Source organism: Pungitius pungitius, chromosome 10, assembly GCF_949316345.1.
Source record: "Pungitius pungitius chromosome 10, fPunPun2.1, whole genome shotgun sequence".
Lineage (NCBI taxonomy): Eukaryota > Metazoa > Chordata > Actinopteri > Perciformes > Gasterosteidae > Pungitius > Pungitius pungitius.
Genome location: NC_084909.1, coordinates 9222248 through 9241273, shown reverse-complemented (window position 1 = coordinate 9241273; position 19026 = coordinate 9222248). Strand labels below are relative to the sequence as shown.

Genomic DNA, 19026 nt, shown 5'->3' with positions numbered 1-19026 from the left:
GTCAAACTGGTCAGAATAGAACCTTAAATCCACGGTGCTTAGCACTTCCTGTCCAAGTTATACCATTGAGCACCATCAGGGATTTAAACAGGGTTATTATCGACAGGAGACATTCGGTCTCAACACTTTTTATATATATGTCTAAATTGGGATTGTGTGTGAGCTCGATTAATAAGAGTACACACATCTTGAATATGGCGAGTGGGGCTTACAAAAACCACAGCTGAGGGCCCTGTTCACTACATCATGGGGGGACGAGCGAGATAGGGAATAGCTAGCTTGGGACTGGGGAGGGACTTTTCCCCAGCCCTTATTTATATCTGCAATGAAAAAAAAAAGCTCTCTCTATCTCTCTCACACCACAAGGACAAAATACACTGTAATCAGAGCAGAGAGTATCCATTATGTTATGAAAAGGGGGGACATGATTGATGCATATATGAATAAAAGTTCAATTGAAGGACACGGCTCCAATTAATGGCCGTTATTCATCAATTAGATCCCGAGACACCCCCTCCAAAGAGAAAAAAATGAAAGTAGTGCTTTGAGCCCTTTGGAAATGTTGTATGTTCCTTTTGAACGGACATAGCAGAACATAGTATATTTCTAAGTAAAATGTTCCGTTTCTGAAGTCTTGAATATTTGTTGCTATAAAGAATTGGACTACATTACCTGGGTTAGTCTATGTAATATACTGTCATTAAAACAAATTGCTTAATTAGTAAATAAATACATATTTAAAATAAAAGATTTTGTCTGTTGTTTTTTTAACCTTACCAGCGCTTTTTATTCCTCCAAATCAATGAGCATCGATCATGTAATTTTCTTTAAAACACTTCACTCCTCCCTCTTCTGACACTGAATGGCTGGCAGATCTTTATGAATATTGTATAGCATGATTAGGGTTACTATAACAACACTTAAAGGGGGTCATATCCAAAATGTCAAATTGTGAAACACGCGATTTGTTAAGAGACGTCTTTCCTGGACAAATCAAGCTATGTATGAGACAGAATTGAGAAAAGCTGTTTAGCATTCTGAAAACTGAATAATATATTTTTTAAAGTAAGCACATTACAGAAACAACAGTCTGGCCCCACTGTTGCAGACAGAAAGGTGCAGAAGAGACGCTCTCAACCAATAACATATAGTTCATCAGGACATTAATGTGGTATTTTTCCATTGTATTTCACAATGGAAAAAGACAAATCTTGTAATATATTTGTGACCTGTGTTTTTTTCCTGTGTAAATAACTGTTGTGTCACTTTTTGTCTAGTATTGGGATCTGGAGAGTTTCAGCAAATAGGTAGGAAAACCCCCCCACCAGACTACAAAAATGGCGGTTATATCTTTTTCATCATTTCATCATTAGGCTCCCGCCATTCCCGCCACAGAGGAGTTTCCGCCGTGATCTCCTCAGACATCAATTGCACAAAACAAATAAAATGGCGGCCATGCCACAATTTCTTGATACAGCCACGAGGCAGACTTTACTGTTGTCATTCTCCTCTGAAATGATAAAATGAGTTAAGCCTGTGCGCATGTGTGGGATAGTTAAAACAACCCAGCATGGTGATAAATGATAAATTTAAGACAGTGGAAGCTCTTCAGAAGTTAAATAAAAATCCACTTGAATAGGAAGAGAGTGGGACGTAGAATGTATCGTTCTCTGAGAATACTGCGATTCTGTGAAAATTCCTTATCCAGGTTAGGGTTGGCCGACTCCTTCTGGATCCAAAACGGTCAATTGGTTCACCAGAGAAAGCAAAACTAGTTCTAGGTTTTCTTAAGAGCAAAATAACCTTGTGCTTGTTTTAATTTTTAGTTAATCACCTCTATAACATTTAACTTATTTGGGAGTCATTTGAGAACATCACCTTAGCCTTTAGGACTCCAACACGTTTTTCTACCATGGCTGTTGATGCCTTCTTTCAATTACCACACAATTTTATCTCATATTTTTGCTCAGCTGAAAACCAATAAAGAACCATGCTTCCTTGACATTTTGCAGCTTTACCTTTGTCAATTCCACCGTACGTTGTTTCTAATCCGTGACACAGAGCCTTGATCAGGTACTTGTTGTTGATGGTGCAAACCAAGGCCTTAATCTGCTAGGGAGATATCAGATGGTGTCATCCGTGGGTGGTGTTGAGTGGATGCGAGACTGTCTGGTCGTGACTTTGTGTGCAAAGGAGGGGATTAACTGAGAACCAAACTAAGGAGGAGAAAAATAGAGAAACAGAGAGAGGGACTATATAGATGATGACCAGCCCTTTGAAGGAATAAACACACAGTGACCGCATTCATAAAATGAAGTGCAGAACTCTCCCCCTCGGTTGTTCTGTAATGTGTAAAAACAACATTTGGATGGGCGCGAGCACCTCAAGGCTGGATCTGATCTAAACAATATGCATTTTTTAAAATACATTAATAATTTAAATTTATACTGCTAAAAAAGACGTTATTTAATTATAGTACAGGTAGAAGACCCAAAATAACCATGCTGAGATTTTCAAAATATTCTAGTAGGTTTCTAGTGATAATTCATTTATTTTGGCAGTCAAAATATGGTTAACTGCAGGTAAATAAATAAATGAATGGGCATAACCATTTAACTAAAATTCAACTCATTTATATTTTATTCAATATTACTCCAGTTCTTGTTGTAAAACAATAAAGGTTTGAATGCAGACAGTCTCTTAAAATAATGACATTAAATAATCCCAAACTTGATGATCTTCTATATCTTTCTATCCAAGATCAATTATATCTTTCCATTCTAATGTAAAATAATCATCTGTAGCTAAATCTGCTATCCTTAGCAGATTTCTGACCACTTTGTTTAACAAAAGATACACCAGTTAATTAAAAAACAAAGCTTTAATTTTTCTCTCCATTTCTGTGATGGATCAATAAAGTTACGCCGTTTCCCACTACATCGTTTGTCACTGCCATGTCATTTTTTTTAGTGCTTACTCCAGAGATAAAGAATTTTGCATCAGATCCGGTAATCCATCACGAGATCTAAAAAAAGGCCCCACATTGGTAGGATTATTTCCGCACCTTATAATTCATGGTCGCAGTGCGTGCCGTGCATTATAACTAATCTATGATGAAATTCTTTGCCATCCAGTTTTAAATTCCATTTAAACTAATTAGATCGCAGATCCACTCCACATGTCTGCGTACACATTCACAGAGTGAGTGAGGGAGAAGCAACACATGCACACGCATATAAACACACATCTACTGCACGCGTCTTTTGGAAGAATCAGTGCATTAGTAGCAGCTATTATATCTGGAGCTGTGGTTTCATCGTTTGCGCATTATGCGCCACCATGCCAAGTGGAAGTGAGATTAGACTGCAGATTAGTGGGACTCCATTATACCATGTCCCAAATGATTAGGAAATCAATGGTCCAACCTAAGAGCGTGATTTTAATTTCAATGTTGGCAAAGTCCACTGTTGTCATAGTTTTCAACAACAAAAGTGGTTTATTCACAACGATATACTAGTCGGGGGTAATACACAGCACGTGTGTAACCCTTTGGTCCTCATCCTTCACGTTTTTTTTTTTTTTTCATTATTTACTTTTTTTTAAAGTCACAGCATATTGCAAGACCTGCAAGCCACACTGTGAAAGCAATATTGCCTCTCTTCGGCCAATATTAAATAAAAAACACATTAAAGAGCCACGCGGTCCCACGAGACATTTTCCTCTCATTATAATAAACACGGTCAGTCTCGTAACCGGCCAAACATGGTAGCTTCCGCTATCGCCGTCATCTGTGACACGTTTTAAATCAAAGCAGACAACTGAGAACCAGTGATAACTGGCTGAGAAACTACGGCCTACATTTCTGGGACTGCTGTGTGGCGACGCACGTTGTTTGTGACGATTTCTTTGTCACATAGACGTGAGTAGGCGAGATCTTTGCAGACGCTTTGCAGACAGGGGTTAGTTTGGGGGGGGGATTTGATGAATCGAATTATTGGGAGGACATTTTTAAATAACACCTTTAGTCCCATGCACATCTCATAAGAATGCACTGTGGAGATTAAAAGAGACAGGGTGCGATTCACAGGGAAAGTGCCCTAAAAGAATAGAAGGAGAACATTTTTCAAACTGATTCCTCCCTTAGGACAAGGCTGTGAGGAGGACAGAGACAAAGCAAAACGAGTGGAAAAATCACAATAAGAAATGATAATACACACCGAAATTAATTAAATGATGTTGAGTCTGATTTTATCTGACAGAGAGGTAATTTGTCTCCCTTTGGCTGCCTGCGGACTTCAGCTCTTTGTGTGTGTGCTGGATTTGTAATTGCTTCGCGCCAAAGGGGCTCTGCGTTGTATGTGACTGTAATGTGAGCATTTTTGAGTTTGCACATATTTTCGGAGGTATTTCCTAAGACGTGGGATGTGTTATCTGATTTACAGACGTAAAGGACATGCAATGAAATCACAGCTACCCCACCTGGCAGATTATGAAACAATATATTGTGCTTTGTAAATGTTTGTTATTGCTTCCTGAAATGTATTCTTATCAATGCAAAATTTGAAATTTGACACGTGAGGGATGTTTGTCACCCAGAGCAGTTGAATAACAAATATGTAAATTCCAAAAATATAAAAATCAAATCTTTGTGCTCCGACTGCTAAATTAAACTTCCCAAACTTCTTCCAAATATCAATCCTTTGGACTTGCAGACTCGCCTTGGACTTTGGTTACAGGAACATGACATCACATCTATATAACCAAAGCTCTGCTATTTCGAGACATCTCAATGTATGTCAATGACCGTGTAAACTATTGATCTATGGCAAGAATTTCTCTAAAATATTTGTATGGTATTTGCATTAACAGTCTTTGCATGATACGTGCGAGGCCTTTACGTGGCATTAACTGTCTGGTGTTAATGCAACAAAGATAATTCTGCTTCATTATTGTCTCATGATTACAGTCTATTTGGAGGATGGTCTCTAGAAAGAGATCCAGGTTAAAATAAGGACATGTAAGAAAGATGTAACTTTTGCCATATGCTGAGTGAGTGTTACTTGGGTAAAAATTGAGATGTGCTTTTTTGTGTGTGAAAGGACACAATTATCCTTCTTGTAAGCCAACAAAGCACTGTCATCAAGCCATTATGTTACACATGAATGGAGCAGCATAATTGCAACGGAGAGTTGACTTTAACAATGACGCCTTCTCGCTTAGGACTGCTGCTTAATTAAAATGCAGCGTTGCCTGCAATTAGTCTCATTCATCACTCTGTTCACATGTTAATAGTATATTCTATGAGTGGAAGTCATTTAGAATCCTACTTCATTGCCATTGACTTCGTGTACACATGCAAAGATTCACTTAGATGATGCTCTTACATATGATTTGTCACCTTCCAGATCACAATATGGCCACTGTTCTCCACATCTGGATTGACTGTATGCTGGACTGTGTTTTAAAAAAAGAATGTAATCCATCTAATCAATACTAACTTTTTATTGTCATTAAATTATTAGGAACACATTCAAATTGTGCTTCAAATGCATTATTATTTAATTTAGTTTACTGGTCTCAGCTTTTTAAAGTTATTTTTACAGTCTCACTTATCAGTCATCTGGAAACCACTTTTAACTGCACAGATGGATGAAAGGTGAACGAAAGAAAGTAAGAAATAATTCAAGTTAAACAGCAGTATAATACGGTCTAAATAACCACAAACTGCCACACACCTGCACGAGAAGCATCTCCTTCGAAGTCGTAGACTAATGGGGCAGTCACAGCATAATTCCCCAGCTCCAACAAAACATCCTGATTATCGCTTTTTCTTTTCCCTCCTGCACCATTAAACTCACATCCATAGGCACAATGCGAGCACAAAAAAACATAAATGGCTTACCTGTAATGGCTGTATGTCATATGTCATTATTTCACTTCCGTCTAATTTAGTCCGTTTGTGTCAGGAAGAACATGGAGGAGTAGGTTTGTCACCACTTATGCTCTTATCCCGTTTTATCTCTCAGTTAAAACTAGTAAAATCAGTATGCAGTTTGACATGTAGGGTGACCATGGTGTCAGGGATCAGCCAGGCTCCACCACCACCCAATCACTGAGATCGCGATCACCTGAATATTAAATAATCACCAGCACCTGCACACCAATACCACAAACACTTATAAGCACACGCCTCACGGTGGCACTTTGTCTGGTCTCGTAGAATCAGTATCAGAATCAGTAGAACTCGCAAAGCTTCATCGCGTTCAAGCAGAGCTCTACAGAGTATCTCCGTCTTCAGGTTTGAGTCTTCTGTGTCCCCCAGTTTGTCCACCTCCTTGGTCTTGATCATCGCGGCCGGAGGATGTCTTCTCTCTCCCCCAACACTGGTGTTTGCTTCATCGGACTGTCAGTATCAACGGTTCCACGTACTTCATTGTTTACCATCCACTACGGTGCCCATCGCTCCTTCTCATTGTTTATCAATAAACTGGTTCCTCATTTCTACTTTCCTGTTTGGAGTGTCTGTTCAGTTACATATGGCCTGTCTGACACCTTTCAGAAAATTCTTTTTTACCATTATTTTAAGGTATTTATTTATCTTCCATCCCTCTAATCCGAGCAATGTAGCACTGTGAGATTGATTGAACATGATCATCAAGCCGGTGGGCCAAGGTCAAGTCATTTTGACTTTTAGGGCTTAGACAAACATCAGCCTTTATTACTTCTATGCAAGGGAAATGGGCAATAATCATTGACCTGGCTGTACTCAAATGTGTGGCTGAACAGTGGGGTCTATAGGGGTCAACCAAATGTGACTGTTACAGAACCATTGGCTGAGTGGTAAATGTGAGTTCTCGTACCTCTCTCCTGTTGGTGTCACATTTTCTAACACTCTAAACCTTTTCAGGGAAGACGAGGAGCAGCAAAGAGCATTTCTAGAATATCAAGAGGGCACTTCAAGTAAATAACATCTAGGCCGCTCAATGTATGTTTTATTTTCAAAGATATGACGGAGGCATCTCAAACATGGGCTTGATATATTAAAAACTTCACTACTACATCAAAATGTGTATTTTACTATTGGAAGCGAAGGGATATTTAAATGAGCTGTAATTGCAACCCTCTGAATTTAAAAGCTAATATAGTTTCAATAGGAGCTTCATTTTCTGAATATTGTTTTGCATAAAAAAGCAAGTGTTAAATGCTGCGTGGCTCATATTCAGCAGTAATCAGATGAATTGTATCATAAACAGTATGCAAATGTGACTATTAATCTTAATTTGTGTACTGTCTACTTAGTGAAGTGCTGCACAGTTTTAGATATTTATCTTGAAATATCAATGTTTGAACACAGCTAAAATGAAGAAGCTTGTGCAAATCTTTCATAACCGCTTTTTTTAATGTGTCAAATTAATTAACTAAAAACATATATGGGATAGTTTAATTTATGTAATTAAACAACTTAAACATTCAGTGTCCTGATGTTAGTTGTATACTTTTCCTGTCAGGTAATTTCTAGAATATTACTTTAATTTTGAAAGAGACTATATTACAGACCTCATGTTCTGTTTAATAAAAGCAAAACATTCTCAATACCAAAAAATACGCTGCATTAAAACTACTCTCACAATTTACTCAAAGAGGTTACTTGACTAGTCTACTTGAAACAGTAGTAAATTTCATAACTAATGGAAATGTAATCCTATAGAATGAGATCAGGTAATGAACATTTCTTGACCTTAAATCCAATGCATCCAATGCTGTATATCTTCAGATTTAAACTCAACCACATTATGTGAGGTCGATAAGGTTAAAAAACGGGGCAGGTTTCACCTTATGGGCAGGGCTTTAAATTAGGTAGGAGCAAGATATCATCATCAAGTGAGCTTTGTGACCTATGGACTGAAGCACAGAGAAGAACCCAAGGACAGCAATGACTATCTGAGCTGACTGTAAATTACACCACAGGGAATCTGCAATGATTTTTCTAAGGCTGTCAACATAAACGCATTAATCTATGTGATTAATGCAACAAATTATTTTAACGTAGTTAACGTACGTATGTTTACTTCCGTCCCCAGAAGGAAACCGGAAGTTGACGGAAACGAAACGGCCGTTAGCTGCAGTCGGTTAACGTTACATCAAGAGGGAGAACAGAGGTGCGACATACAGCTGAGAACTATGCAGAGGAATTACTCCACGAGGCCAACAGAAGGGGGTGAGTGGCAAACGGAACACTTGGGGCACTGCTATGCTAAGCTTGCTGCTAGGCTGCTTTCATCTTAACGTCTATCGTTAACTTTACCCTGCGCGGCAAACAGTCTGCAGAGGACCACCACTGTGTCCCCAAAAGACCGCACTTTGAAAACGTCCTGGCTAAATGTGGGGAGATCGTTGTCACTTCAAACACAGCCGTTAAATTATGGAGAGTTGAGAGCAAAGTTTAGGCGGATATCAGGAAGAGTCGCTAGTTCAACATGCTCCACCCAGTGGAATTCTGCCTCCAAGATGATCAATGTGTGTAGTTTTGTGTTTAAAATAACATTAACAACTGTCTAATATACATACTTTCAAAAGTGATTACTCATCACTCATTATGTAGTCTTTGGAAGAAAAACCAACATTCAGTAAAAACAACATTATAACAACATTCATTTAAAAAAATGTCTTATCTATTGACAGCTCTCATTTTTTTACTTTACTTTTTTATAAATAACTTTAAAAGGTGCATTTTTGACTACCTCTGTGAAAATGTTTGATACTTCTTTGCTTTGCATCTTGTGTGTGTATTCCTTTACCAGGAAATGTTTTTAGTGATACTCCTTTCTGTGATTTGTACAGGCAATTCAAAAAGAAGAGGTTCAAGAGAGAACTGTCTCTCCATTAGCAACTGGTAGCAATTTCTACAATTTCTTCTTCTTTATAGCCCAAATCAAATCTGGCAAAGAACACCACTGTTTCATGTTAGATAACATTGTGGCTCAACGTCATAACACTAAGTGGATCAAACACACATGAAAATAGATGGAATGGACTTTTCTTTTTAACAAATATAATATTTTTGTGTGCTATACAAGATATAAATATATAATATAAATTCACCAGGTTACCATTACAGAGCATTTATTAACGACGACTGAAATCATAATGCGCTGAAATTGTGGCTTGGACCTGGAAATCTAGTTGAATTTGTGTCTGTGATTATAAATCCTAAATAAATGCCCATGCATGCTTCTCAGTACTTATTGTAGATGTCATGCAAATCCTGTCAGCAACAGTGCCAGCATACATTTATTGTGTCCGCATAATAAGACACAAGGTTCACTGGTTTCAAGCATTATTTATTACTCTGTTGTCTACATGTTGTCTGGTAGGATGCGTTGCCTGTGTGTGTCTGTGTGTGTGTGTGTGCATATCTGAAGCGATAACAGCCTCCAGAGGCAGACATTCTGTAAAGAGGATTCAATATGCTGTTCCATAATGAAAGCTCCCAAGGGGGATCACAACACTGCTAAATGGGCTTTGTACAGTCCATTCAATCAGAGTTTGCCAACACGCTGGGATTTGGAAGCAGCCGCCCTTAACACTGGCTCTCTGAGAAAAAGAAAAGGCGATGCAAGAGCAACAGAAAACTGGTCATATCAGACAGAACTCATCTCGTTAAACTGTTGATTCTTTCAGTGATCCAAGGTGACACAGCAGAGGTTTCTGGTATGGGACCCCACAATAATTCAGTGTCCGTGCAATCAATTCGCCCTAAACTTAAGCCTAATAAGTCTCTTTTCGGAGGGTTGGTTAAAATGTGTTAGATTAATTGAGAAGGTTGAATAAGAGTCTCAGCAGACAAAATGAAATCTCAACCAGACATTTTTTATTCAGATTTTAAAATAAAATTTTTAATTAATTTTAATAAAATATTTAAATAATTTTAATTTAAAATAAAAAATGTAATCTATTTAAAACAGACTCAATAGCAGTGTAATTTGGTCTGTAGTATTCTCCATGTTGTTATTATCAGTCCTAGGTTCCGGTGCACAGCTGCCACGGTGCTGATTGGCTAATTGTTGGTCCTGCTGTGATGCTCTTTAGCTTTTTCATGTCAGAATGCCAGGCAATCCTTCAACTCAAACACAACAGGGTGGGCAGATTCAAAAGTCTGCACCTAAGAAAAGATGAAGCAACTTTTAAAGCTTTTCTGTTAAATTTTATGTAAAAACACACATGACGTGTAACAGTATCGTATAATGGGATGGGATGTTTAAGTAAGCTGCAAGAATAACAATCTGCTCTAAAGAAACATCCATAGTGTGTCTTGTCTGCCTTGAGTGTTGTAAAGGTAAAGGTAGTTGCTGCTACAATCGGATCACTAACCTGGGATTAGAAAGCAAAATCTGTCGCATGAGGGAACAGGGGGAGCATGACGCCCAATGGCATTTTGTGGAGAAAAATGCCTTCTTGCTTGAGTTTTAGCTCGCAAGCCAATTTTAAAACCTCCTTGTTTTCAAGATTACTTATTCAGAATAGCTGCATATAGGAACACATACACAGTTTTAGGGGTTTTCTTTACTATGGAGGTGTTGTGGTGAAGATTGACGCACTGTCAAATACAGGCTTCACTTTTATTTGCATTGAAGAATACAATCGATTCACCTTAAGTCATTTAAGCTCATTTACATTCAACTGTGCCCATCATCCCTCATATCAGGTAGAAATCTATACACTTTGTCATGGGGGGTTGGCGTGCAAGAGTGAGAGAGGCAGTGACAGATTGTTTTTGATCACAGTCTATTACCCTCTTAAGGCAAGTGATTTGACTTTGCATGGGGCAGTGGCTCCAAGATGCCAATCTCGTCATTGGATTTCCTATGATAATGCCATAAAATGTCATCAACTGGAGAAGAGACGCATCTATCATGCACAGGCAAGTGTCAGGAGTAATGACACTTCATTATTGGCGCTCCTGTTTGATTACTCTGCGATTGTACAAGTTTGTCTGTGCGAGTAGCTTTTAATGTGTAAGAAAATTGGCTGAAGAATAGAGGTTGTGATGAGGAGTGGAGCTACTGTACCGTCTGACTCCTCACTCTTTCTATCCTGAAGGCGTAATCCGTTGAATGGTGAGGGATGTCTGCAGCCTCGACTCATCTGGGAAGAACCAAGATGTCACGCTGCAACCAAAGGCTACACAACACCCCCATGTGTCTGGAAGAGCTACTTAAAGAATGGGCTGACATTTGAAGTAAGGAGGTATGAAGGGCTCTCAAAAGTATAAGATATAAATTGCAAGTAACAAGTAATTGGAAGTATTTGCTGCTGTGAATCGATGAATGCTGGCTTGAGTGGTAAAGCCCTTTAACCAAATCATATTAATACCACGCCAGAAAATGAGCACAATCCAACTTTAAATATTGACTGATCTTTATTCATTTTGAATTAAAAATATAGTTTTGACAGATTCATGTAACAAAACAGAGGGAATACGTATTTAAATGTTCTTGCTTGGGAAATGTATCAATTAACCAGCTAACACAATATTTAAAAAATGGTAATACGTGACGAGGTATGGTCTATAAAACTTTTTTCTCAGTCATTCTTATACAACGCAATGATAATTTACTATACATTTTCATGTTAGAATATTGTTTCCAACAAATTTTAATGTACTTTAAAACAAATGCACTGACTTTTGAGAAGCTTGCCAAACTGTCCACTTTATGAATGTGGAAATGATGCATATTGTAAATAACGGGATTGGTGCCGAAATGATCTGTGCAAATAACCATAAACTGTCCAATGGTAAATGTACATTGGGTTCATAGTATTCTGTTGCTGAAAAGTCATATACAAAAATGATGACAAAAAACGATCCAAAGTTGTTGCTGGTTAAAATCTTAACTATTGAGAACAAAATTGTAGTTTTCAGTAAAGTCGTTCATTTTTTTAAAGCAGGTTAGGCATGAGTCTTCTACAATTGATATATCAATTTTAATATTCAAATTAAGAATCTTTAAAACCCTGATAGGTTTAAATCATAAATTTAACAAACCATGCCGCCTCAGTAAATCAGCATCTGTATCGTGACGAACTGCTTGATGAGGACACAAAGATCATTTTGGTGTCAATCCTCAGAACAGATATTAGGTAAGGTGACAAAAAACAAGAGAATGTACAAACCTCTTTACAAGCAAATATCAGTAACTCACACGATCAATCCAGCCCATGCAAAACTATTTGCACTTTGTCCCTCAAACACCATTAAATCCCTCTGGGGGCTGTAACGTGATATTGCTACTCCTTTCAATGAGTATTGCCTCAAATGGATGAAGAGCTGAATATCAAACAGTGACTGAGCTCAGTGCAAATGGAACTATTCAAACTACTCAAGGAAATATAGTATAGGTCCTCAAAACACATGGTGTAAAGTGACACTGGTGGATTAATAACATTGGTTAAGAAAGGCTCTACGCAAAAAGGGGGGTGAAATATTGAATATTCATTAGTATTGCAACAGCATTTTAAGAGTGTACAAAATCTTTCAAAAAATCTCAAGAGGAGATGGATAATACTGTGAGAAAAGAGAAGGGGAGGTATAATACACCCGAAAAAAATAAAAAAAATCCCTCCTACAAAGTGAGCAAGAGCAGAGGTCAGAACACAGGCACACAATCACAAGGAAAATGATGAAGCAGGGTGACGAGACCCTGCAAGCCTTTTTCAAATCAGAGTTCATTCTTCCAATTACATTTACAAAATATATATATATACATTTATATATATGTGTGTGTATGTGTATATATATATTTATATATATATATATATATACATACATAGATATATATATATTACTGTATATTTGCTGAATATATACATATTTATATACATACAGAGACAGACAAAGATATTCCCTTCAAACATGTATAAACATACAGTGGAGCACTAAGATTGCAATGATGCAAAAAGAAAAAAAAAAGAAAAAATATCCTCAGCTTGAAAAAGAAGCATCTCTCTTATTTACAGATGTACCTGGCCTCCCTTTACCCACCTATAAAAATACTTTCACCTTTATTTCATTTTTTCACTTCTAACAATGGTAAAACTGACCTATTATCTGAACATCTATGTCTTTTGGTTACAGTTTTACCATCAATTCATTATATTGTAAACTGTGCTTACTCAACCGCCATCACCTACGCCAGTTTTTATGGCAAGGTGAAATATGTGCACATAACTCTTGTGAAGTTTAATTGTTACAATGGTAGTACTTGTGTTTGTCTGCTGCATTACGGTCCTTTAAAAACATGTGATTTGCTTGATGATGTATTGACCGAAAGTATATTGATATTATCAATGCTGTGAAAAAGTTCGTGTTATGAATAATGAAAGCATACAAACATGAAATAGAGCACAATCTATAAATGCAACATCTGTGTCCCAGTTCAGGAGCTGGACCTTCTTAGTCCTCATTTCTGGGTCAGATGCATCTTAAAAGTCCATCAAGGGATTGTACCATTCAAAGGCCCCACTAAAATAGGACTAAGCATGAAGTTTGTCTTTGCTTTGGAGGACACAACTGGTTTATCTTCTAGAGTCCTCAAAATCCCACAATCGAATGTGGACAGTTGAGTCTGTTTTTAACCTTCCTGGTAAGGAACACCTCGCCGACTAAAGCTCGTAGTTTCTGCTTCTCAGATATAAATCAAACAACATGAACTGGTCTAAATAACTAAGAAAATAAATGAAGTCCATTGTTCGATCTTGTTTGCAGCATTAATATGTTCCAAGGGGTTATAAATAGAAACTTGAAAATCATAAATTTTAAACTCGTTCAACTTGCCACTTGTTCCCATATGTTGATGTGAAATATCAAATCCTTCTCTTCAGTCAGGATTCATGAAACCTCTCCCACTCCAACCCATTTATAAATGGTATTTAAATGTCGTAGGCAGTTTGAAGGCAATGCTTGGTACAAAACTTGCAGACGCTTAAAGTTGACGAGGATCACCTCAATGCAACTTTTGCTTTAATCATTTTAGTCAAGTCATGTTTTGCAATGATGTGCAGATTTAGTCTGTACTTTAGTTCTTCTGAAGGGCAAACGTACTGTATTGATAGTGAAATATAGGTCATTTTTAAAACAACTATGTCATTTAAGTGCAAACACAGGTGGAAATCATAATAAATGTGGCCCAGTTCCATTTGCATGCAGTACGTGTGCATACTGGCTCACTGGAAAGGCTGTGACACTGAATATATATATATATATATATATATATATATTAATCAAAATGGTTGCTGGGAAAAGGGCTCTAGTGATTCTAAAATCCCCTCTGAGGAGAAAGAAGGAATGGCAATCTACTCTGGTCTCATCTGCCAGTTACAGTGCACTTGCACCTTCTCCCCTGTTAGCTTTTGTAACATTGATGCATTGGTCGGGTAACATTTCTGGAATGCTAATACCTTAGTTTCCCGCCCCCCCCCTGCAAGATTACAACCTATTGCCTTTCATTTACGGTTTCTCAGCTGGTGCACTGGGTGAAATGTTGGGTAACATGATTTCCCCACAGATCAAATAGGGAAAGTGGATCAATTAGCATTCCAAAGGCTAAGAGCCCCTTGCGATGCTCACCGGCTAAGAGCTCTAGCAGGTTTTCTCCTTCAGAAGATAGGCTTTATTTTTCCATAGAGATCCATTACAAAGCCTTTGGGTGACTTCGGTCATTGCACTACCGTGCGGCCATAATGGACGCTGGCACACATTCGAGCAAAGACAAGTATACCTACTGTAAGGGTGTTTTCCAATTCAGCCAGATTCAAGATATTTTTAAAGATCTCAGATACAGTAACAGGACAGATCGAGTGTTGCAAAAGTAAGTTAGCAGCAAAGCAATGTCAATATTACTTAACACTCAAACGAAGGCCACCCCCACTTATAGAATTCACATTTCTGTTGAGCTGCACATTTCAGCAGTGTGTCTGCTGTGATGACACCAATCAATCTAGGTTTGAATTTCTTCATCAGGTGAAGCTCAACTAGATGAATATTGTTCCTCATAAAACCTGAGAGTGGGAGAAAACACTGTGTTTTAGAAAGTATATCATCAACGCTGCTTGGCTGAACACAAGGTTGTGTAACAGTGGATTGGTATTTCAGCAGTGAGACATGCACAGGCATCAGGCAGTCTCCTAATTCATGAAAGTATCTCCTATTATTCAGAATATCAGAGATATTGACTTAGAAAAACAAAAAGTTGGCATTTTGACATTATTATCACTGTAATGTCAATTATATTAAAGTCCATTTTCTCCTTCAATTTTCAATTGAGGTAATGGGTACTCCAGCAATTTACTCCAGGAAGTTCATTTTGACCGTCACTACTCAGCTTGTGAATAAAAAGTCTTCTGAAGCTCTAGAAAGGTCCTTTCAAAGTCTGGGAAAATAACCCAGGTATTATGTTATTGGGGTGATAGCTTCCGGGGCTTGACATTTTCACAAAAAGCCTCCACTACAAACTGAAGGTGTGGCGTTGACGAGAAAAAAAGCAACAAAAAAAACAGCTGCATTGATTGTGATTAAGGTGCATTATGGGGATTGTTGGGCTTTGTGTTTTTAGAGTTTTTCCCGCAGTAGAGACTTAGGGCCTATGTACGTACATTTGCAAACGTAGTGTTATCAGCCTGCTCATCGGGTCATCAGCGCCTTGCTCCGCCCACTGTACCGCACATTTCAAGTATTTAAATGCAGAATTGAATGGACCTGCTTCTCTCTTTCTATCGTGGAGGGGGCCAAAGTCAAAACAGCGAAAACGATTTTCAGTGACAACAATGTTGATGCGTTATTTGGGCATTAGTGGTGGGGAAATGCATGTATGACGAAGTGTTAAGTACTTGTGCTTTGATTCGGCTGAGTGCAGACAGCGATACTCCCACTGCTGATGCGATGACTGTTTGAAATGATCCTGGTGCCAATAAGTGTAGCACAGGGAGGAGTTTAACAAATGCTGAAGTGGAATGTGAACACTGAGTGGGAGATGCAACGTCATCGGCATATGCAAGGAAACCCGCATTCTGGTTTACATCTTCTTTTAAGAGGAGGCGCACCTTTACAGGCAATACGCCTAAAGTGGGCGCAAAAGCGTACATGAGCCTGTTAGTCTGGTTCTTTGGCCCTTAAATATTGATCTCTTTCGTGTCCCCAAACATTCTCTTTTTAGAGGAATCCAGACTTTATATAGGTGGAGTGCTAACTTGCTGGAATGCTTATTCAGTCAATGATTAAATACTCTAACAACAACTTTAAATATCAAGGTATTTCATCAAGTTGATGCAAGAATCCGGTAAATCGGCCTACTGTAGTCATTCAATTAGAGCTATCAAAGGGATAACTCACTGCGTATAAAGGGTATTTAAAAATTGACAAATTTCTATCCCTGACTTATCTTTTTGTATCTCCAAACCCAACCTTTCACTATTATTATATTGTTTGGATTAGGGATGCTTTGTAAAATGCCTTTTGAAACTGATGAGGCCGGAGCAGCTCATTGTAAATTAATGAAATGGCAACATGATGAAACAATAAAAAGACAAAATGCTGCTTAGAGTTTGTAGAACTGCAAGGTTTTTGGTTATGTAAGAGCTACTTATCAAACCCATCCTGAATTAGGCTTCAGTCCTTTGATAACAGATGCTAGGGATCTCCATCCGAGCTTTCAGTGGCATCTGGCAGTGTTGTACGAGTACAGAAAGCTAGCCATCAGTTAATCCAGTGGTACCTTGTAATGTCTCATCAACAACATCAATGTCAGATGCAAGTATTAAATCCATTACCCCATTTTATAATATTGTGTCAAGAGGCTTCCTTCGACAGTTTTGACAGCCTCTCCTGTTGCACCTTTATATTAAGAGATGGTTCTTGCAGTCATAAGTGCATGGTCAAAGTTTATTTTCTATTTTCACGTTGTAATAATATGGGAGGTGCAAACATTTTTCTCCTCGTCTGTTGTTCCAGTCACAGCTCAGCTCACAGAGCCTTTTTCCACCATTGTATCTGTTTGGTAATTGTAATTTGCGTATTTACTGCTCTGCAGGGAGGTCCGGTGCTGTTTGCGTGAGAGAGATTAGTGTTGGTTAAAATATCTACAAGTACCAGTTCTATTAAAACATTTTTCACGTCAATCAAAATGCTGGTTAAAACGATCGTATAAAGGTAACATTGAAGTGGATTATTTTCTTTCACTTTGGATCAGATTTGTGTGAATGAAAGTGGAACAGGAACAACACGGGACGTAAAGGATCATCTTGTGTGTGATCAACCTTTTAAATCAAACCCCAGCCAGCCCAATGCGTTCCCCGAGGTACTGGCTGATACCACAGCTTTACATAATACTGCGGTGACATTTATTTTCCTGTTGACCCCTTCCCTGAACACTGAGTGCCATTATCGAAACTCACAATCTCCCAGCACAAGGTCAATTGAGTGCTAGCAAGCTTGTCCATTGCTGTGGACATACATGCTGTATTTACTCATGACCTAACGCATGGAGGTTATTGGTGTTTCAAGGCTGAAGGCTTGTCTCATTATATGAGAAGGGAGTAATGCATGTTTGAATTACATTACTAGTGCAGTAACATGTAAAAGTAAAAGAAGTGTGTGGGAGAGCATGCAAGCCACAACTGGGATCTTCGGCAAGACTGCTGTGGGTTTGCTGCTAAGTCACGACACCGACCGCCATGTCAAATTCTTTGTACGTCCAATACATTTTAGCAATAAATGTTGCCGATTCCTGATGTAACCATTAATTTGACTAAAGCAATAGCAATGTGCAGACTGCAATGGTACATTTATTTATACGCTAAAAGGACTAATTGATGGGTTTATAAAGAAAACCATGTAACGCAATAGTAATAATCCTGATTTGGGGATAAAGAAAAAAAAAAGTTTTATTTAATTTCTGTCTTTTTAGTGATATTTTGATACTTAACATGGCAGGACAATATGCTGCAGAAGAAAACATTGACAAAGAGAAATCACGACTTGGTTCCATGGTTAAATATGGTGCTAAAAAGTACGTTCTTTTTTAAAGTGAGGCTGTCAGTGACTGTTATTATAGTCCGGTCAAGAGAAGGCAAAACCTTAGAGTAAGTCTGAAAGACTTGCCATCAGACATAACAGGGAGGGTCCAAGGGAACCCCAGATTGAGATGTACTGCACGGAAAGGAGAGGACGGTTGAACCCCGCATTCATCGTGACCCCTTTGCTTCTATTGTGCTACAGGTTGGTCTCTACACCACAGTGTTCCTCTGTCTGTATGGAGGGGGTGGCAACACATTGCCAGCTTTCATAGCGGCCTCGGACAAGTACTCCTGGTTTTCGGCCACAGCAGGGCGAATGCGTCCATTCTGCCGATAGAAAAAGCGCGTGCTGCAGTCCTGCAGGTACTCAGGGTTGTGCAGGGAGGACTTTGGGGGCAGGCTGTGCTGCCAGTATTCGGGATTGTCAAACGTAGCCTTCTTGCCCTTCTTATCAAACATGATTGTGCTGCTGGTGACGCCTGGGTGCAAAGCGTGTCCCGAATGCCCCGAATGCATGGTATGTGATGGATACGATGGGTGAGGGAGGCCAGGGGGAAGTACGTATCCAGAAGAGGACACTGTGTGGCCTGATGTTGATGGGATTACTTTCTGCGATACTGACTGGGCAGCAGAGGACCCCGGGCCAGGGATGGACACTGCGCCAGCCAATCCATTCTTGTCTCCGGGGTTAAGGAAGGTATTCAGGTACAGGGGCTCGTTGATATACTCGTCGTCCCCGTGAATGGACTTCGGGGCAGCGGCAGCTCCAGCCATGTGCAGGGTGTGGCAACCCGCCCCATCAACCGCTGAGTGGGCTTCGCCATTCCTACGACGTGTGACAAAGGGGTTTTCCTCTATCGGGTTGAGATAGTCTAGAAAAAGAGAGATGGTAAGGTTAGTTCAAATTGTTTCATCTCTTTTGAAACTATAGCTATTGCAGCCACTTAAAGTCATATA

General features: G+C 38.8%; 1 protein-coding gene and 1 long non-coding RNA gene across 2 annotated transcripts in view; both read right to left on the bottom strand.

The window, feature by feature from the left end:
* LOC119228948 (uncharacterized) overlaps positions 1-6089 on the bottom strand; it is a 29671-nt gene extending 23582 nt beyond the window's left edge. The window contains exon 1 of the long non-coding RNA XR_005121563.2: positions 5903-6089. This is a non-coding gene — a long non-coding RNA (uncharacterized LOC119228948). The remainder of the gene's footprint in view (positions 1-5902) is intronic.
* Positions 6090-11396: 5307 nt separating this feature from the next.
* Positions 11397-19026, bottom strand: part of LOC119228354 (receptor tyrosine-protein kinase erbB-4-like) — an 82649-nt gene continuing 75019 nt past the window's right edge. Inside the window, exon 25 of the mRNA XM_062564895.1 lies at positions 11397-18941. Within this exon, the coding sequence (XP_062420879.1) occupies positions 18280-18941 (662 nt within the window). The 3' untranslated portion in view covers positions 11397-18279. The remainder of the gene's footprint in view (positions 18942-19026) is intronic.